The sequence below is a fragment of the Ochotona curzoniae genome, unplaced genomic scaffold (assembly GCF_017591425.1).
Source record: "Ochotona curzoniae isolate NIBS_2020 unplaced genomic scaffold, NIBS_Ocur_1.0 contig_523, whole genome shotgun sequence".
In the NCBI taxonomy this organism is placed as follows: domain Eukaryota; kingdom Metazoa; phylum Chordata; class Mammalia; order Lagomorpha; family Ochotonidae; genus Ochotona; species Ochotona curzoniae.
Window position 1 is genome coordinate 3,494,112 of NW_024466459.1, and position 21,967 is coordinate 3,516,078.

Below are 21,967 nucleotides of genomic sequence, written 5' to 3' on the forward strand. Positions count from 1 at the left end.
GACATATGCTCCCATTTTCTGCAGCTTAATTTTTTAACATTCTAATAGAACCGTTATAATAAAAGATCTACCACTCAAAAGTTCCTAATTTTATTTATGATGACGCTTTTAACTAGAAAAAAACACTTGCTACCTAGAGTAAATAAAATCTGTCAGTAGTGCAGCAAGATACAGTGATTTGATTTAAGAAGTTAATAACATCAGAAGGGCTTGTCTGCCTTCTTAAGAGGCTGCCATATATCCACACTGATGAAGTTGGGAGCAAGTGCTGTGAGCAGGAATGTGTAACCCTAGGTTCTCATGAGTGGCTCTGTGTGTGTGTGTGTGTGTGTGTGTTCAAGCTTGTGCTGATAATTACTTGAACGTTTTGATCTTTTCGGCTTCGTGGTCAAACCTTTAGGAATCTATGGATATTGCGTATTTTTTTACAACACTGAAAAAAGTCAAGTGGAAGAAACGTTAGCATCCTTAATAATGGTGAAATGATTGTAAATGGGAACCAAAACAATAATTTACAGCAGTATTTTGATGTCTCATCGTTAATAGGGCACTTAGCCCATTTGCTCAGGAACGTCTCGGCCTGTGTATGCTACCACAGTGTTTGGTGTGATTGAGGATGTCCCAGAAGTCCTGTGTCGCTGCAGCACCTGCCAGACCTGCTCAGATGTATGCTCTCCCTAACTGGGAGGGCATCTTTGAGAGTACACTTTTCTTATGCTTCCCATAACTTAATACTTAATGATACAGAGGTTACTGTACATATCTTATGTTGTAAGTATGCCTACTTATAGAGTACAGTGTAACATTTCTGTATCTGAATACAATGTTTGTAGCTCAGATAAGGGTGCCCAATGTTTTCCCTTTGATTTTGTGATTGGAATTTTAGGTGGCATTTTTTTTATTTGCTCATAAAATATATAATAGCTATCACTTCTTGGCCTAATGGCTAAGATCAAGTGTAGTATAAAATATATAATAGTTAGTTGGGGCTTTAATCACCCTGACACACTGTAACACTAGGAACATATTCTTCCAATCTGACTCTGATTTTGGTACCTATTATGCAGACTCCCTCTTCATTCCAGTACCACTCCGAACCTCTAATAATTACTCTTCTGGGTTCAGATTGAGTTCTCTACAAGTAAAGGAAAGCATGACACCTCTGTCCATCTGGGTCTGGTTCATTTCACCTGCCACAGTGTGTTTCTGATTCCATCCATTTTGTTCCAGTGATGGATGTCATTCTTTCCTACAGCTGAACAATATTCCCCTGTCTTTATGTACTGTATTTTTTTTTATCCAATCAGACACCTTGATTAACTCCTTGCCTTGGCTGTTGTGAATAGTGCTGAAGCCTACGAGATGAAGTACATATCTCTCTAATATAATGATGTCACATCCTTTGAATATATATTGCCTTGAAACTAAAACAGCACAGTACTGTGATTAAAAACCAACTTAGAGCAATGGGACAGATAAAGAACCCCCAAATTAAAACACATACATATAGTCAACTGTTACTGGGATTGATGGATCAGCATACAGAGTTCTAGGTTTAGTTTTTTAGGGAATATTCATATAGATTTCCATAGTGAATATACTAATTTACATGTGCATTTGACAGTGTCATAGCTCCCTCTTGTCCACCTTCTAGTCAGCATTTTCCACTATCTTTTCGATAATAGCCATTCTAACACGAGTGAGGTCATATCATACCTCACTATGGTTTAGATCTGCATTTTGCTGATGGCTAATGATAGTGAAAATGTTTCATGTTTATTGATTATTCATATTTATTTCTGAGACATTTCTGCTTCTTAACTGGATTATTGCTTTCATTGAGCTTTCATTGCTTTCATTGCTTTCATTGTGTCCCTGGTCTATTCTGAATAGCAATCGTTGGCAAAACAAGAAGCTTGCAAATTTGTTTTAGTCTGTCAGGCATCTTTTCATTCTCTTTTTTGAAGGTTTATTAATTTTTATTGTAAAAGCAAATTATGGAGGGAAAGAAAGACAGAGAGATCTTCCAACGTGAAGCCAGGAGCCAGGAGCTTGTTCCAGGTCTCCCACATGAGTGCAGAGTCCAGGGCTTTTGGCCATCCTTTCCTGCTTTCTCAGCCCACAAACAGAGAGGTGGATGGGAAGTGGAGCAGCTGGGACATGAACCGGCGCCCATATGGAATCCAAGCAATTGATGGGGAGGATTAGCTAACTGAGCCATTGCTCCAAGCCTTTTTCATTCTCTTAGTTATTTGTTTTGCTGTGTGGAATCTTCTGAGTTTGACGTAATTCATTTTTCCTATTTTTCCTTTTGCCAGTTGTGCTTTTGGTGTCTTATTTTAAGGGAAAAAATTGCATACAACAATGTCTTGAAGTATTTCCATCTGGCAATTTTCTAGTTTCAGGCTTTACATTTAGGTCTTTCATCCAGCTATTGAGTTGTTATTTGGATGTAAGAGGTAAGGATGTAATTTCAGTTTTCTACATGTGTATGTCCATATGTATCAGACATTTATCTAACAGGCTATACTCTCTTTAATTCATATTCTTGACTGTGGAATTTCTGTTGGCTGCAGGTAGGTGGATTAATTTTTACATCCCCTATTCCATTGTCCTATGTTGATTTTTTAGAGATTTGTTCATTGAAAGGTAGATTTTACAGAGATAAGGAGAGACAGAGAGGAGTTTTCCATCTGCCGGTTCACTCCCCAGATGGCTGCAATGACCATAGCTGAGCTAACCCGAAGCTGCATCCAGGAACTTCTTTCAGGTTTACCACATGGGCAGAGTCCCAAGGAGTTGGCCCATCCTCCACTGCTTTTCTAGGCCATAAGCAGAAAGCTAGATCAAAAGTAGAGCAAACAGATCTTGAATGATCATCTAGCAGACAGAGATTAGGTTGCTGTGCCACTGTGCTGGCCCCTTTATTTTGATTATTAAGCATATTACCATGCTGTTATAATTTGAAGCTAGCTGTTTAGCCGAGACTTGCTCTAGCTGTTGCCAGATTGCAATATTGCTATAAGCTTTGGCTCTCCAGATCGTCTTTGGTTCCCCATGAATTTTAGCACTGATTTTTGTAATACTGTAAGAAATGTCTTTGCTCTCTTGATGACAGAGTAGGGAGGTAGATTGCACTGAATCTGTAGGATCCTTTGGGTAGTATGGACATTTTTATAATACGTATTCTTCCAGTGCATTACATGGACTGTGTTTCCATTTTTGTGGCATTTGTGATTTCTTTCATCATGTTCATGTTATCCTGGAGAATACTTCCCATTGCTATTCCTGGAGAAACAGGAATATGTTAGCATGTGTAATGGTAAATATTAATGTGAGGCCATTATTTAAAAATTGTGGACAACAGTTCGCAGTCTATGACACACTTTGAAAAGGCCAATTGTGTGTGTAGTGATCTTAGGCTTTCGGGATATAATTAGCAATAAACAAAGCATTCAACAAGTCCTGTCAACTCAAATCTAATTTTAGCAGAAAAGACAAACTGTAAGTAGAGAGCAGGCTGCATATTTATATAACTTTGATAGAATTTTAGAATGTACTATTGAACAGAGAAGATCAAGGAAGACTGTTCTGGAGGAATGGGACCACTTCTGTAGAATTGGTGGGGTTGGCTTCGTGGAGAAGGCAATGTTTAAGTAAAGACAAAGCAGTTGAGTGGGACATTGATATTTGGGGAAAGAAATTGCTGAGAGAGGAGGCAGCCAGTGCAAAGACCTAGGCAAGACAATGACTGGCCTAGTTAAGGAGAATTAGAGAAGTCAGTGTGGAATGAATGAGGGGCAGAAGGAGGGAAATGATGTTAAGCTGTCAAGCCCTAATCTGTGTGGCATGTTTGGGGCTCCTCCAAGGAGTTTTTTTAAGATTTATTTTAATTTTATTGGAAAATCAGATATACAGAGAGGAGGTGAGACAGAGAGGAAGATCTCCCATCCATTGATTCACTCCCCAAGCAGCCACAACTGCCAGACTTGAGCTTTTCCAAAGCCAGGTGATAGAGTCTTCCGGGTCTCCCATGCAGGTACAGGGTCCCAAAGCCTTGGGCCGCCCTCTATTGCTTTCCCAGGCCATAAGCAGGGAGCTGCATGGGAAGCAGGGTTGCTGGGATACAAACCAGTGCCCATATGGGATCCTGGCTCATGCAAAGTGAGGACTTCTTCAGCTGCTAGGCTACCACGCTGGACTTTTGCAAGGACTTTTTAATGGGAGAACATGAGTACAGCCTGCTATGGAGGAATATGATCTGAGTTAGACTTTAAAAGACCATTTTCTCTGTATGAGAACAAAAACAACCAGCCGCATTAGAAGGGCACATTGGCAATCCAGGTATAAGAATGCTGTAGTGGCTTAGACCAGAGTGGTTGCAAGGAAAATGGTCAGATTCCAGCTATAGTAAAGTTAGAGCTAGCAAATCTTTTTGGTTTATTTGGTAATAGTGTATGGGAGCAAGAAAATAAGCCACATGTAAGCTTACCCTCAGGGGAAAAAAAAGAAATAGGTTAGTTCGTTGATCTGTGGATGGATGTGGTTTTGAATTGTGTTTCTGAATTTTCTAAAGGTTAAGCACGTTCTCTGAGCTCAATAGTGATATACAGAAGACATCATCAAGTCATTCCTGTTGACTTGTGCCGAAGTCGAAGCATCATCCCCGTGCTTCCCCTTTCCCTTTCCTGCCCCTGCGAGACCAAGGCCACGAGGGAAAGGGTGTGCTGTGCCAGCAGAAACTGAGGTGATTGTGATGTCACTAGTCCTTCCTCAACCTTGCCTGAGGGATTGGGGGGTCAAATACTGCGACTCTCTGGACCCACCCTTTCTACCAGTTCAGGCAGGCTGGGCCCTCGCTGGCATCCGAGACAAGAAGCAGCAGCTTTGCTGGCCCACATGGGACTGCTGTCTTTGCTTCTGGGATCTTAATGTAGGGCCAAAGGAGATGTGGGCTGCTCTGACTTTAGACTGCCCAACTGCCAGTGAAAGTCAAGCTCAGTGCCTGATGGGAATTAATGGAGAAAATGGTCCTGCCCCCAAAACTGTAGAACAGGCTGAAAGTTTGAGGCCCCTGAGAGACACAGGGCCGTCTGTCCTCAGAGAAAAGAAGGTAAGAATTGAGATGTTCTCTGTGCTTGTGAGATAGTTTCTCACTTAAAGCAGTTGTTGTTGTAGAGCTTGATTAGACACTGGGAATATAAAAAACAGCCACTTAATTTTAATTGGGCAGGAATATTGTTACAAATGAAGCTGTGATTGTATTTAAGTAGAATCAGGTCTAATGACTTAGACCTGCTGGACAGCATGCTCTGGGGAACACCCAAAAGGGTGCATGGTAGTTGGGGGGAAACCAATGGAATCAGCTAGAAGTTTCTGAAGAAGTTTATAGTGAATAGTTCTATCCGTTGCTTAAAAATTTTACGAAATAGAAGCTGCTACTGCTTCTTACCTATCAGGCCAAATTTTTCCACAGTTGCATTTCTCTAATCATTTTTTATTTTCCATTGATATCAAGTACATTTATTAACAACCACCAACACCATCCGTCTCCAGAACTTCTTTTTCATCTTATAAAGCTGTAGTACCTATTAAATGCTAACTCCCTGTCCTCCGTTTCTGCTACCTGTGGCAACCACCGCTGTAGTTCCTGTTTGTATGTATGGAGTAGTCTAGGTTACTTGACGTGAATGGAATCAGATAGTAGTTTTATGGCTCTGTGCTGTGCTGCTGTAGCTGTTCATTCATTGCTCTCTTTGTAAAATATTTGTGTTTAAACTTTTCATCCAGGTTGTATACAAAGCTCATTTGCAATTCTTGGTAAACCACTAATACTATCAAGAACAGACCCTTTTTTGTCAGCCCCATGTCCTGCGCACCCCAGCACCTGGTAGCTGCTCATCTACTTGTTACTCTGGATGTTTCTTCTTCTGGAATGTCATATAATTCAATTATTCAACATTCAGCCCTTTGCATCTGGCTTTTTCCCCTTAGCGTGATACATTTAGCTGCACTCACACTATTGTACCTACCAGCAGTCTCTTTTTATTGCTTGCCAAAGTTTTGTCTTCCCATTCTGCAATTGAGAAGTATTTTTATTAGTAAGCACTCACAAGACGTGGGTATCTGGGGGATCACAGGTTAAGCTGTCACTCGGGAGCAGCAGGTTAAGCGAGTCCAAGTCACAGCTGCTCAACTTCCAACCTGTTGTACCACAGCACTGCCCCCTATATTCTTTTGGATTTACTTATACATTCTGGATTCAAGTCCTTATAATGTGTGTGGTTGTCAAACACCTTCTCCCTCTGAGTGTTTTTACTTTGAATTCTTTTAATCAATCCTCTTGAAAGTGCACAGGAACTTAATTTTGATGAAGGGCTGCTTATCAGTTGACTCTGTCACAGATTATGTTTTTTTGTCTTGTGTCTAAAAAAATTTGCCCAAAAAGCAATATCACAAAGATGTTCTCCAAGAAGTTTTGAAGTTTTAGTTTTTATGAGTTTTATTTGAATTTTATTTTGGATCTGTGGTCCATTTTTACTTAATTTGATACAAGGTATAGAATAAAATCCAGTCTTTAGATTCAATTTTTGTTTGTTGAAAAACAAAATAAAGACAATCTTTTCTGTATAATTACTTCTCGAGTTTTGTTGAAAATCAATTGACCATATATTTTTAGTCTACTCCTTAGTGCTGTAATTGTATTCAATAGAACTGTATGTCTGTCCTTTTCCAGTGTCTTAATTACTGTAGCTTTAACAAGTTTTTGACAGACACATGATCCTAACACTGTTATTCCTTTTTTAAAAAGATTTATTTTTATCAGAAATTCAGATATACGGAGAAAAGGAGAGACAGAGAGGAAGACTTTCCTTTTCAAAATTATTTTGTGTATATTAGTTCCAGTTTTTTTCTTACAATCAGTATGATGAATTCTACCCAAAACTTTTATAACATGTAGAATTGGAGATAATTCAAATAATAATAAAATTGCATCTTCCCAGATAAGAACTCAGAAGATGTTACAAATTATTTAGGTTTTCTTAAATTTTAGATCATCATGATAGTTCTGGACATTTAGGTGTTACATATGTTTTGCTCAGTTGTATCTAATCATTTTATATTTATGACAAAATTTAAAATTTTATTTTGAAAAGCAGAGAGATAAAGACACCTGCCAATTCAGTTCCTAGATACCTACAACATCCAGGACTGGGATAGACCAAAGCCCAGAGCCTAGAACTCAATCTGAGTCTCCCATGTGAGTGGCAGGGAGCTAAATGCCTATGCCATCACCTGTTGCTTTCTAGGATACACAGTAGCAGGAGGCTGGATTGGAGCCAGAAGAATCCAGACTCAGCCAGGCACTTTGATGTGATATGTGGGTATCCCTAAGTGGCCACTAAAGCTGCTCTGCCAAATGTCAGGATTCTAATATTAATTCCAAAATGTTCATTTCTGATATTTAAAAATGCAATAGATTTAATAATTTGGGAGTATCTACTTTGTGTCATATAATTTTGAGGTTATGTATTTGGAAGGCAGGTTAGAGAAAGAGAGGGAGAGAGGGTGTCATCTTTGCTCCACTGGTTCACTCCAAATGGCTGCCAGGACCATGGCTTGGGCCAGGCTGCAACTAGCAGCCAGGAATTCTGTCTCAGTCCACATGTGAACCTAGGCACCAAGTACACAGGCCAGTTTCCTTGGGTTCCCAGGCACATTAGCAGGGAGATGGATTGGCAGTGGAACAGCCAGGACTCGAACCAGTGCTCATATGGAATACCAGTGTCAGAGACAGTGGCTTAATTTACCATGCTATAGTGAGGGCCCTGACATATATCATCGTTCTATACATCTTTTCTGTTCTAGTCACTTTTTTGTAGATTCTTTGGAATTTTCTATGTAAATAATTGCATATCTACAACGTAAAAGTTTTCTATGTGAGGAGTTAATGATACATATATCAATATATTTTATTTTTAATAGTGATATATTTTATTAAAATGTTGGTGAATTTGGGGAAAACGGTTTCTCTAAACACAAAGAATCAAATGAACCAGAGAAAATGCAATAAATGATAAATCAAGACAGCTGGGCAGGGGGAGAGGATGGAAGGGGAAATCTCTGAGCCTAAGGAACTATATCATGAAAAATACATTTAAGAAAAAAAGTTTAAAAGCCATAATTTCCTCATTAAACCCTCTACCTGCAGAACTGTATTGTGAAAAGTAATAAGAAAAATTACACATAGATATCAAAGCACTAGACATCTTTAAATGCCTATTTTTAATATACAATATTTTAACTATCCATTGTAATAATTATTTTAAGAACCAAAATTATAGCCATTTTAAAATTGTATTGTATATGTGAGTATTATGTATATTGTATATGTGAGTATTATGTATATTGTATATGTGAGTAAATATCCATTTGGGAGCCTTTACCATATTACAGTAATTTTACAAATCACAATGTAGAAATCAGGCCTTGATATACTTTTTTCTCTTAAACAATCCAAAATATATTTTGTCTATGTATTTAAATAATTGCAGAATCATGTCATACCTGATAGTCTCAGTGAATTAATCACCCTTAATCTTTTAAAAAGCTATATGTTTGATTTTGTTTTTTAGGGGATGGGCATTGTGGGTCACGGAGTTAAGCTGCCTCTTGAGATAACTGTATCAGTGATTTATGTGCCTGGTTTGGGTCCTCACTACTCTGTGTCTGATCCCACTTGCTACTCATGTATGTGGGAAACAACAAAAATGCTCATCCCCACCACCCAAGGAAGGCTCTAGATGGAGTTCCTGGCTCCTGGGTTTGGCCTGTCCCACCACCCTGCCTGGGCATCTGGGGAGAGAACCAGTAGATGGAAACTTCTCTCTCTCTTTCTCTCTCACCACCTTTCCCTCTTTCTGTATCATTCTACCTTTCAACGAAGTAAATAATTCCTTAAAAATAAAGAAACTTCAAGAAAGAAAACATTTTTTGAAACAGTATTAGTTATTATCTTCATGGATGCAAAGTTTTTTTAAAGTGTTGGGATTCCCAAAATTGTGTAGAAAAAAAATCTTTAACTCCTTATTTTAGAATATTGTCTTGTTAAAATATTTTATTTCAGTTCATTGTTTAGTTATGTAACTGGAGTATGTTTTGAACATGAAGTTGTTTACCTGTGTAAGCAAGGCTGATAGATGCTTTTTAATCTTTTTCACAATATACTTGCTTAGCTCAGGGATTTCCATTCACTACTCCCCATCCCCTCACTCCACACTGTTTCCCCTATATTGTAGCAACAGTCACAAACCCATCATTCTTCTTTATAAGTGCATCATGACATTGTAGGTTAAGACAATAGATGCTTTTGAAAAAGGAGTTGTTAGCACATGTATACTCTAATTTCCACAATTTAGTGTATACAGATCAATTTTAATAACAGCATAGCCTGGATGACCACAAACATACTAGCTATTAAACCAGGTGTAAAATATTGTACAAATGTTTTGTGTTTTTTGGAATGTATTACAAATTATTATCAAAAAAGAAGAGCTACATGTTTAAGTGTCTGCAGATGTGAATTTTGGCTAGCAGAACTATTTTTAATACTCATCTATGGTATTTTCTTGGCGAAGAAAACAGACATTTGTTTCCACTGCAGTGACTTGAGCTGATCAGTGGACATCCTAGGAATACTCTAAGGAAACAACCCTGGGTCAAGGAAAATATCATAAAAATCACCATCTTTGAATGTTATTTGTGAAAGTGCGTGTGCTATTTTTTATTGCATGCTATTACTGAAAGAGAAATTTTAGCAGCTTCTTAAGTAAGCTTTTAAATGTTTGAAATATATATATAACCATAAATTATTATAATTCTAATGAAGATTATTTATCATATCTGATTGTTTTATTAAACTGAAGGAAATTTCATGTATTTTAAAAGCTTTCTGAGAACAAGAAATCATGAGAATTGTCCTACAGATAACTCCTTGGACATTTGATCTGTCTGGTATTGACATTGAAAGCAGAGGGTGTGACGTTCCACGTCTCTAATACTTTGCAGGAGAATGAGTCAGCATATATAGTTAGCAAGTGTTTACTGTATATCTGCTTTAGTGTTGGGACAGGTTTCACAAAGAAGTGTAGCTTTGTAGTTGTATCCTGGGAGCTTTCCTTATTGTAGTGATAATGAGATATTCAAGCATAAAAGAATTACAAACATATAATCTTGCATAATAAAGTTTTATACAAGGATATAATACTGGGAAACTAGCAAAGGTCTGCAGTAATCAGGATATTTAATAGAAAAGGTAGATCTTGAGAGACAATGTCCTTAGTACAGGGAAAAGGTCAGTATTTGCTTATGAAAACTCCACTTATCCAAAACAAGATAAGGGAAGGGACTTTTATAATGTCTTATTTTTAAACCTTTTGTTTATATTTACTCAAAGTTGCAAAAATAGCACAGAGAATTCCCCTACATCCTTCACCCAGATTCCTATAATATTAATAACTTAATTACTCATAGTAAACTACCAAAAGCAAAAAGTTAACATTGTGCAATACTGTTGAAACTAAGCATCACTCTTTAATTTGACCAGTATTCTCACCAATGGTATTTTGTATTGCTCCAGGGTCATATCCAGGATCTCACACTGCATTTAGCTGTCCTATTGCTTTACTCTCCTCTCGCCTATGATGGTTCCTCAGTCTTAACCTTCACACCTTTGACACTTTTGAAGAAAAGTTTTTCGCATTTGTGTTTAATTTTGAGTTTACTTAAGTTTCCCCATGATTGTCTTGAGGTTGTGCATTTGGGTCAAGCAAATACAGAAATCATGTGTGACTTCCTCTAGTTAATTATATCAATGAATACTTGGTATCAAACTACTTTTTCCTGGAGGTGTTAAAATTGATCATATGGTTCAGATGGCACAGACAGGTTTCTGTGCTATAAACTGTTCTTTTCTGTTTTTATTTTTTATTTGTTCATTTTTATTGGAAAGGCAGATATACAGAGAGGAGGAGAGACAGACAGGAAGATTTGTCTGTTGATTCACTCGCCAACTGCCCACAACAGCCAGAGCTGAACCCATCTGAAGCCAGGAGCCAAAAGCCTCATCCAGGTCATCTAAAGTGTTAAAAAAATAGGAAGAATATTTCAGGATGTTGGATGAGCAAGATTTTTCTAGTTCAGACCCTAAAGCACAGAAACCAGAAGCAAAAATAAATGGTTTCACCAAACAAATGATCCCCGTATGGGATCCTGGCATGTGTAAGGTGAGGACTTTAGCCACTAGGCTACAGCACCAGTCCCTGTAGTTTTATTTCTGTATATTCTCAATTTCTTTCACCAATAACGTAGTGGTTTTAATTGTGCAGATTATTCACTGCTCTGGTAAAATTTGTTTCCAAGTATTTATTTTATAGCTATTGGAAATAGGATGGCTTTCTTGAATTCTTTCTCAGATGGTTCATTATTGGCATATAAGAAACCTACGAATTTTTGTATGTTGACTTTTTAATACTTCAACCTTAATGAATTTGCTAGATCAACCAGATTTGTGTGGAGAGTCTCTGTGGTACAGTGTGGAGTTTGGGGGGATCTTCTACATTTTAAATAATGTCTCTTTCGTACAGTGACAAGGGTGACTTCTTGTTTTCCAGTAGAATGTGCTAGCCAGAACTTACAGTGCCATGTTAAGTGAAAGTGCTAATATGGTCATCCTTCTGTTGTTGGAGATCTCAGAGATACGCCTCTAAGATACTGTTAGCTGTTGGCTTCTTATAGATGCACTTATTATACGGTAGTATGTTTTTTCTAAACCTAATTTGGTCCAACTTTTTACCATAAGATATTAAAATTGATCAGATTCCTTTTCTGCTTCTATTGAAGAGTGCATACGGTTTTTATCCTTCCTTCTATTGATGTGGTATGTCACTTTTATTGATTTTCTTATATTGAACCATCCTTGTATATTACTGATATAAATCCCATTTGAATATAGTGAATAACTTGATAATTTTCCATCTGTGTTCAGTGATACTAATCTGTGTATTTCTTTTTTATGTTGTGTTTTTGTCTGACTTTGGTATTAAAATAATATTGGCATCACAAAATGAATTTGAAGGAACTCCTTCCCTCCTATTTTGTGAAATAAGAATCATTGATGTAATTATTTTTAAAAGGTATTTTAGAATACAACAATGAAATCATCTCATTATAGGTTTTAGTTGAGTGATTTTTCTTTTATTACTCATTTAGTCTAACTGCTTTTATTGGTCTTTTAAAAATTATTTATTTATTTATTTATTTATTTATGGACAGGCAGATTTAGAGAGGAAAAGAGGATCAGAGATAAAGATCTTCCATCTGCTGTGGTTCACTCCCCAAGTGGACCACAACAGTTGGAACAGAGCCAATCAAAAGCCGGGAGCCAGGAGCTAGTTGCTCCCACTTGGTTGCAGAATCCTAAGGCTTTGGGCCATTCTCTGTCCCTTTCCTACATCACAAGCAGGGTGCTAGATGCAGAGTGGAGCAGCCAGGATACTAACTGGACCCCATATGGGATTCCAGCACATGTAAGGTGAGGAATTAGTTACTAAACCATTGCGCCAGGCACATCAGTCTTTTTTAAGTATCATATTTCTTCATGATTTAATCTTGGTACGGTATGTATGTCCCAGAATTTGTCCATTTCTTCTAGCTTGTCAAATTTGCTGTCATGCAGTTTGCTCATAGTGATCTCTAACAATTGCTTGTGGGCCCGGTGTGGTAGCTTAGTAGCTAAAGTCCTCACTTTGCTTGCGCTGGGATTCCATATGGGCACTGATTCTAATCCTGGCTGCCCTGCTTCCCTTCCCGCTCCCTGCTTGTGGCCTGGGAAAGCAGTCTAGGAACTCTGCCCCTGTGTAGGAGACCTGGAAGAGGCTTCTGGTTCCTAGCTTCAGATGGGTTCAACTCTGGCCATTGTGGCCACTTGGGGAATGAATCAGCAGACGGAATATGTTCTTCTCTTTGTTCCTTCTCTCTGTATATTTGCCTTTCCAGTGAAAATAAATAAATCTAAAAACAAACAAACAAACAAACAATGCTTTGTAATGTCTGTGATGCCAGCTCAAAATGTCCATTTTCCTCTCCGATCTTATGTATTGAAATCTTAGTTTTTTCCTTGGGTGAGGTAAGCTTTCTTTTTCAATTTTGTTTGTATTTCCAGAAAGATAGCTCTTCATTTCATTAACCTTTTTTTAAAAGATTTATTTTTTATTTTTATTGGAAAGGCGGATATACAGAGAGGAGAGACAGAGAGGAAGATCTTCCACCCGATGATTCACTCCCCAAGTGAGCGCAATGGCTGGAGCTGAGCCAGTCGAAGGCCAGGAGCCTCTTCTGGGTCTCCGACATGGGTACAGGGTCCCAAAGCTTTGGGCCGTCCTTGACTGCTTTCCCAGGCCACAAGCAGGGAGCTGGAAGTAGAGCTGCTGGGATTAGAACCCCCGGGCGCCCATATGGGATCCCAGGTGTGCAAGGCGAGAACCTTAACCATTGTGCCATCCTGCTGGGCCCCATTTCATTAACCTTTGAATTCCTTTTAAGTCTCTTTTTTTGAACTTTGAATGTGGTTATTTTACTAATTTTGGATTTGCTTTCTTCTTGTTTTGCTAGCTCTTTAAAGTGCATCCATAAATCATTTGAGATTTTTGTGTTTTTGATTTTTGCATGGAGGACAAGGGAGAGTGATACAGGCATTTGTTGATGTAAAATTCTGCTTTGCTCTATCCCACAGGTTTTGGTATGTTACACTTTTATTTGAACTTAAATCAGGATATTTTAAGGCTTGTCTAATTTCTTCTTGCATTCATTGATCTCTGAAAAGTGAATTGTTTAATTTTCATGTAGTTTCCAAAGTGTTCCTTGTCACTATTATCTAATCTTATTGCCCTGTGCTGTAAAATATACTTGATACGATTTTTGCTCTTTTAAATTTATTGAAAATTGTTTTGTGACTTCCCATATGATTGATAGTGCAAAATGCTCCAGGTAGCTGTTGGATGGAAAATTCTGTAGATGTCTGTTAGGTCTAACTTACCTACAGTCAAGTTTAACTCCTTTATGTCTTTGATTTTCCATCTAGTTGACTGGTCTATTTCTGAATGTAGGATGTCAAAATTTCTTATTGCTATTTTACTGGAGTTCATCTTTCCTTTCATCTGTACTAATATTTTCTTTGTGTGTTTGAGACTCTAACATTGGATATGTATATATGTTATTTCTCCTTTTTGCACTGAGTGCTTTATCATTATATAATGTTATTCCTGGTATGTCCTTTTTTAAATTTAAAAATTGTCTTCTCTGGTAGAAGTATGGCTACTACTGCTTTCCTTTGGGTTCTGTTTGTGTGTAACACCATGTCTGGCCTTGCCCTTTCAGCCTGTGTGTGTGTGTGTGTCCTCGCAGTGGAAGTTTCTTCTAAGCATTTAGCTGTTGTGTCTAAATTTTAAATCCTTTCCTTTACTCAGCATTCTGCAGTTGTAATAGTGCATTAACATTTAAGGTAATTATTGACAGATAAGGCCTTAGTACTGCCATTATGATACTTGTCTTGTGTTTTTAACCTCGTGTGTTCTTTCTTTCCTACCTTGAAGTCTTAAGTAGTGAGCACACGAGTTTCTCTAGTCATGTAAATTGCTTGCTTGTTTATTATTTTTGGCAGGTCAGTTATAACTTGTTTTACAGTTACCATGAGTCTTGCAAAAAAAAAAAAATTCTTGTAGTAGCAAACTATCCAGAAATAATAATGCTGATTATAGAAAAAATAGGGAAACAAAAAATGACAGTTTTACATTTTGTGTTCTATACCTCCAAATTTTGAATTTTGAGTTTCTGACTTTATACTTTATTTCTTTTAATACTACTTTCTCTTAACATTTTAATGTAATGATAGTAATTTCTTAATCTTCACAAAACATATATAAATGCTTTATACACCATGTTTACAATACTAGCACATTCTGACTTGTATAGTTATTCCTGCAGTAAGTTTTCTACCATCTGATATTTCTTATTAGTATCGCTTTCTATTTCAAGAACTCCCTTGAGCATTTTTTTGTAACAGATCTGGTGGTGATAAATTGTCTAAACTTTGTCTGGGGGAATGTCTTTATCGCTCCCTCCCCGTGTCTGAAGGATAAGCTTGCAGAGCATGGTTTTCTTGGCTGGCATTTCCCCGCCTTCAGCACCATACAAGTTGCATCACATTCCATCCTGGCTAGGGAGATTTCTGCTGAGAAGTCAGCAGTCAGGGAAATTGGGAGTCCTGTGTGTGTGATCTGGTTTTTCCTCAGTTCTGAGATCTGTTATTAATCTAACTCTGAAAAGCTTGACTGTAGTGTATGTTGGAATAGACTTGACGGGGTTGAACATGCGGAGCATCCTTTGACCTCCCCGCACGTAACTTGAACTGCGTTGGGAAGGCTTTTGTCATTATCTCCTTCCACCTCTGTGGCATTCTCAAGATCAACAACACGTGCAAAAAAAAAAACAAGACAAAAAGTCACAGCTAGAGTAAACTTTAAAGAAAGTTTAAGTTCAATGAAATTTCAAATTTCAAGTCACAAATTAAAATTCTTGGTATTGAAATAATCAGAGAAAAATGCTCAAGCAAGGCCTTCTGCCACAAACAGGGTGTGATATGTTTCACTAACATCTTCAACCACGTTGTCGTGGAACGCTGTTTTTTTCTGGAACAGAGGTGCAGGCTTTATTTTGACCTTAACTCTTCAGAAAATATATGTTAAAAATCAATCTGAATAATGAGAATCCTTTAAAAACTCACAAACTGTTATGAATTTGTTAATTTATTTTGAGCTTTAACAAATTAGGAAGCAGATTGTAGGTACATTAATGAAAGTTGAATCAGTGCTATTTAAATGTTTGTGTGTTCATTCATCAAAATTTTGTTGTAGTAGCATTTTCCTTGAGTAGAAATCATTTACTTAGAGTACCTAAAAAGAGATGAAATAGGCCCCCAAACAACCTTGTTAGAAAAGACTTCCGTGATGAAAACCTTGGTGAGGAAGTTATAACAAAGTCAGGGTTTGCTAGGCATTTTTAAATTTATTGTAATTTTTTGCTTCTGATAATGATAATAATAATAAGCAGAACTGGACGATGAGAAGGGACATTAGGAAGGGGAGGGACAGGAAAGAGATGTTCACGTGCTGCTTAGCTTACTTCCCTTTATTTATTGTTACTAATGACCTAAAATATTTGAGGTTTTGACATCTTAAAATACATTAATTTTGATGTTATACCGTGAAGGATTTGCTATTTTCAACAAAAAGATCTTTTATAAAAGAAAAACCTTGTCACACTATTTAAAAGAACGAGGCATATGAAGTAAATGCATCCGTACACTGAGACAGGAAGACGTGCAGGTGCTTCTTCCATCGTGCAGCTCCTTGATGTCCAACTGTGGCTCGCTCTCTACATCGGCCCAATCACCAGTTCAAGTCAGATGAACGTCACGTTAAAGTGAAGCATTTATTGAGTTCTGACAGTATGAGATAGGTAATGTGTTGGGAGTTGAAAATGAAATGAAGAATGAGGAAAAAAAAAACAGAATCATTGATTAAACCTAAAGAATTAAAATATATTTGAATGTGACTTTTTCAAACCATAAATCAATTTCTTTCCCATAAAATACAGGTGACTATAAAATAAGCCTAGAATAAAACCACCTCAAATGAGATAAAGAACTCTCCCAGCGTAAATACACTACGTCTTGTAGGGTTAAATTTGGTATAATTTCTATGTTGTGACATTTATTAATTGACTTAAAAGATGAAAATAAGCTGCAAAGTTGCCAGTAAGAATGATTGCTGTCATGATTTTCAAATGTCCTGTACCATGTTTTTAAAAATATGTCTTAAAAACCAAGTAAATTAGATGGCACTTTAACCAATAATCTAGGTGCCAAGATTGGTGTTTATTTTTTTTTTAAGCCCATGAAGCTTCAGGAATAGAACAAAGTCAAAATTCAATGCTATAAATCCAGTCTGTACTGTTTAGAAATCAGAAATAGCACAGCTTTTCTATGCTATTGTATAATATGGGGGAAACCAGTGGGAGTTGGGGAGAATGGGGAAGGAGGAAGGGGAGCTGCAGGGGTGTTTCCTTGTACCTGCAAAACTGCAACATGGAAAACAGCAATAATGATAACAACAAAAGACAAAAAAACAAACAGAACAAAAAGAATGAGTTTTTTAGAGATGCCTTAGGTTAAGAAAAATCGATGCACAGAAAGTTGCATGAGCTTTGATAGAATCTGATGTTTGCCTGATCAGACCTTTCAAGACAGTAGCGATGTTTGAACCTCCTACATCTTCACATTTCTTTTAGCTTTGTTCTCAGAACTTAAGAGGTTTAGTTAACCAGCAGATTAAATGAAGGGAATTCGCCAAGATGTGGAGCATCTATATTTGTTTAATGACATGCAGCAATATGAATTCTGACTATTTAAGGTAGAAGTTAGGCCAATTAAATACAGACTGTCTCTGAAATTACAAGACAAACATTTCCCAACTCTCTTTATTACCATGATAAAAAAAATGACACAGCAGGAACATAAAAATACAAATCACCAACACACATAAAAGTCATAACAACATGCTAGCCATCGTAAATTGAAACCAAGTGATGAAATCCCAGGACTAACGCATTGGACCTCCAAAATTTAATTACTGTAATTGACTATACTAAAATACTAAAAAAGAAAAATCATCACAATAGGTGCTCAGGAAGAACTTGATGATGTTTAACACTCAAAGAGCACAGAAAAAATAATGACCTGTGAATAAAACTATATGACGACAGGCTCTATTATTTCCCCCTGAGATAGGTGACATTCCGAATATGCCCCCTCTCACCACTTCTAATTCACTTTATCCTGCAGGTCCTAGCTAATGCTGAAAGCGTTCAAACCAGAAATGAGGTATTAAAATTATCTTTATTTGTAGATAACAAGTCATACGTGAAATAATCAAAATATATCTAAAAAAAATCTGCAAGATTAATAAGTAAGTTTATCAAGGTCACAAGGTAACTAATCAGTGTACAAAATCAGTTGTACTTTCTATGCACTGGCAGCAAATAGTTGGAAATGGAACTTTGAAAGGCATTTCCATTTACAGTGATATCACACATCTGTCACACTAGTTTCACAAGACACATGGAAAATCTGTACACTGACGAATACAAGCTTGTGGTGAAATACATCAAGGAAGATCTAAATAAGTGAAGTAGCGATCACATGGATGGTAAGACTTCATCTGTTAAAAGTCATTCTTCCGAAGTTGATCCTTTGATTCAACGGAGGCCTGATCAAAATCCCAGCAGCTTGTTGTTACAATGTAAATGACAGCGTGACTCTAAGATTTGCTTGAGCACTGTGGAGTCAATTTTGAAAAACAAGAAAGGTGGAAGTAATTAAAGGTCCTTATTTCATGACTAATTGAAAAGCTGTAATAATCAAAAGAATATGCCATTGGTATAAATCAGTAAGTGTAGCAAAATAGAGTCCTAAAAGAGACCTGCACATTATAATCAGGGCAATCATATACTAATATACTAATATGCATTATAATATTTAATGTAATTTAATAATATAGAAATATAATGCATAATATAATAAATGGGAGGCTACTGTTTCTGAACAACTTAATATTGATATGGAGAAGTAGCATCTTCAACATTTACTTCACTATTATACAGAAGCGAACTTAAATCACATTCCACAGAATAAATGCTACAAGTATAAAAACCTAGAAGAAAACCTACAAGAATACATTAGTAATGTGGATTTAAGTAAAAAACTCTCCAATGAGACTCAAAAAGGATGAACCATGAAAGAAAAAATTGATGAATTTGACTTCAACAAAATTGAACTTTTTATTCTTCAAAGTATACTCTTAAGGGAATAAAAAAGCAGACTCTTATAGAAAGTATTTGGAAAATATGTATCTGATGAAGGACTTTCGTCCACTACACAGAAAAAACTTATATAACAAGGTAATAAGAAGAGAATATACTTTGAAAAAAACAGAAGATGGCTTCATGTACTCTCACTATAATATCTTCAGTCATACCTTCAGTGTTAACTATGTCATTGAGTTACTGGATCTTTTTTTCAAATTAAACTTGAAAATTGAAATCTACTGAAGTTGAAGCTATGCAAAGCAAAGACTGCCTTTATTGGGCAAATATAATCACAACTACTTTCAAAGGTTGTTAAGTAAAGGTTTGAAATTTCACTAAGTACCTGACAAGGGTCGTGTTCCATGTTCTATTTACTGGGAACACAACCAGTGTCTGCTGAACATCTGGTGTTAAATGCTGCTTGTTTCAGTTACTCTTCCTTGTAAGTAATAAAATGGACATTTATTGCAGCAGGTGTCAAGCACTGAAGTAAAAACTTATCTCATTGATTCCTCATAACTTCCCTATAAAGGAAGTACATTTATTTGTTTATGTGTTTATTTATGTATGATGTTTAGTTAAACTCAGTAGTTTGAAGAGACAAGATTCAAACTCAGTTTGACCCCAGTACCACTCCATAATTCACATTGTAACAATACATGTGTTGACCATAGAGAGAAGGGAAATAGGGAAATAGAGGAGGCTATGACAGAATACAAGAGCAGACAAGCTGGTCTTGGGATCAAGAAAGACTTCCTGGGGCTGGCGCTGTGGCATAAGGAGAAAAGCTGCCCCTTGAAATACCAGAATGCTGGGGCCCGGCGCGGTGGCGCAAGTGGTTAAAGGTCCTCGCCTTGCACGCCCGGGATCCCATATGGGCGCCGGTTCTAATCCCGGCAGCCCCGCTTCCCTTCCAGCTCCCTGCCTGTGGCCCGGGAAAGCAGTCGAGGACGGCCCAAAGCTTTGGGACCCTGCACCCGCGTGGGAGACCCGGAAGAGGCTCCTGGCTTCGGATCGGCATAGTATCGGCCCGTTGCGCTCACTTGGGGAGTGAATCATCGGACGGAAGATCTTCCTCTCTGCCTCTCCTCTCTGTATATCCGCCTTTCCAATGAAAAAATAATAAAAATAAATCTTTAAAAAAAAAAAGAAATACCAGAATGCTGTACATGGGCACCAACTGGAGTTCTGGATACTCTACTTCCAATAAAACTCTCTTCTAACAACCTGAAAAATGCAGTGAAAGATGGCCTGGGTGCTTGAACTCCCCACGTGAGAGACCCAGAAAAACTCCTGGATACTGGCTTCCACATTACCTGGTCCTGGCCATTGAAGAAGGTCTCTCTCTGTCTCTCTCTCTCTCCCTCTCTCCCTCCCTCCCTCCCTCCCTCCCTCTGTCTCTCTGTCTCTCTCTCTCCATTTCAAGTAAACTCAACAGATTTGAGGAGGGGGGGAGGACAAGCTTCCCCATTCCCCGAGGAGATGCTGTTTATACTTCTTTGTTAAGGATGAACATTAGACACACGTACAAGTTCTAGCCAATCTACTGCCTAGCTAAGCATTCCCAGATGTGTAAGCTCTCTGACCACAATCCTGCCCTTATGTGCCTGCCGTCTTCTTAAGCTTTAACTTCTCATGCATTCTTAAATGCTTTCCCTATTGTGAGAAAACAGCACTCTAGTGGATAAAGGAAGTTATCATCTGATTTTAACTATGTTTGCTTTGCTATCCATTTCTCTCTCTTATTTCGACCCCAGTGATTTTATCAGCAAATGCAGTATTTTTTAAATATCTATTTCTGTTAATTCGACATTCAGCATTCAGTGAGGGAGTGCTAGAGAGATGGAGAGAGATCTTTTATCTTCTGAAGTGTCCACAACTCCAGGGATGGGCCAGGCCAGAATCAGGAGCCTTCAACTCCATTCAGGTCTTCCATGTGGGTGGCAGGAAACCAATCACTGGGTCATCCTTCCACTACATTCCCATAGTAACAAGCAGCTAGATTGGAAATGAAGCAATTGGGACTCAAATCAGTGCCCATATAGGATGCCAGTGTTGCAGACAACAGCTTAATGCACTGCACCATTGTACCAGCACCAAATTTTTAAATAGAATTGTTTTTGCAAAAAGTTGGCATTGGAATTGTCATGAGCAAACATGTAGCCTAGACTAAAATGTCTATGTGTCCCACAATGAGCACCTGAGTATGATTCCTGATTCCAACTCCTCCAGCTTCAGCTTCCAGCCAATGTAGATCCTGGGGGACATTTATGACAGCTCAAATAATTAGATTCTTGACACCCACATGGGGAACCTGGAGTAAGTACCCAGCTGCCAACTTCAGCCAAGCTAATGTAAGATTCTGGGGAGTGAGCTAGTGAATGGGGGTGTCAGTCTCTCTCCCCCTCCTTCTTCTCTCCCTGTGTCCCTCTCACCTTCCCACTTTCTCCCATAAAACATTATTTTAAATAATGTTATGCTTTAGAAGTTTGCTATGTGCTTTAAATTGCACATATATTTTTTACTTCCATGTGAATAATAATTCCGCTCACTAATAGTTCCATAAAAACAATGTTACTTTTATTTTCAGTCCTACAGATTCATGAAAGCTTGCTTTAAAGGAGTTAGTTCTCTTTATACCTTATGCATCAACTTCTGTAGAAATTTCTGTCAGTTAAATGGCAGTGCTTGAAAGTCACTTTGACTTTTGAAGCTGCTCAATTGCCTTACCATTATCTTTGAGAGATTAAGAATGCTTGTTTGCAAGGCTGTCTTTTTTCTAAATAAAGCCTAAGTTTTGTGATTCTATTATAATATTCCATTTTAATCTGGCTAGTTTCTTGTGGAGATAAATACAACAGAAACCAAAAATAGCTCAATGAAAAGCCATCAGTCAATATGGAACATTTTCTCTGGGTTCTTAGAGTCTGTTTAGAAACAATGGGGCATAAACCACTCCTGTTTATTTCTCAACTATGACTCATCT

General features: G+C 37.6%; 1 protein-coding gene across 2 annotated transcripts in view; it reads left to right on the top strand.

The window, feature by feature from the left end:
- Window positions 1–21,967, top strand: part of CEP112 (centrosomal protein 112) — a 362,513-nt gene that overhangs the window by 212,228 nt on the left and 128,318 nt on the right. The window contains exon 1 of one of the 2 annotated variants that reach the window (XM_040989546.1): window positions 4,778–5,113. The exons of the other annotated variant lie outside the window; for it this stretch is intronic. Coding sequence (XP_040845480.1) covers window positions 4,949–5,113 — 165 coding nt within the window. The 5' untranslated portion in view covers window positions 4,778–4,948. Of the gene's footprint in view, window positions 1–4,777; window positions 5,114–21,967 lie in introns of those variants that run through there. 2 annotated transcript variants of the gene reach the window in all.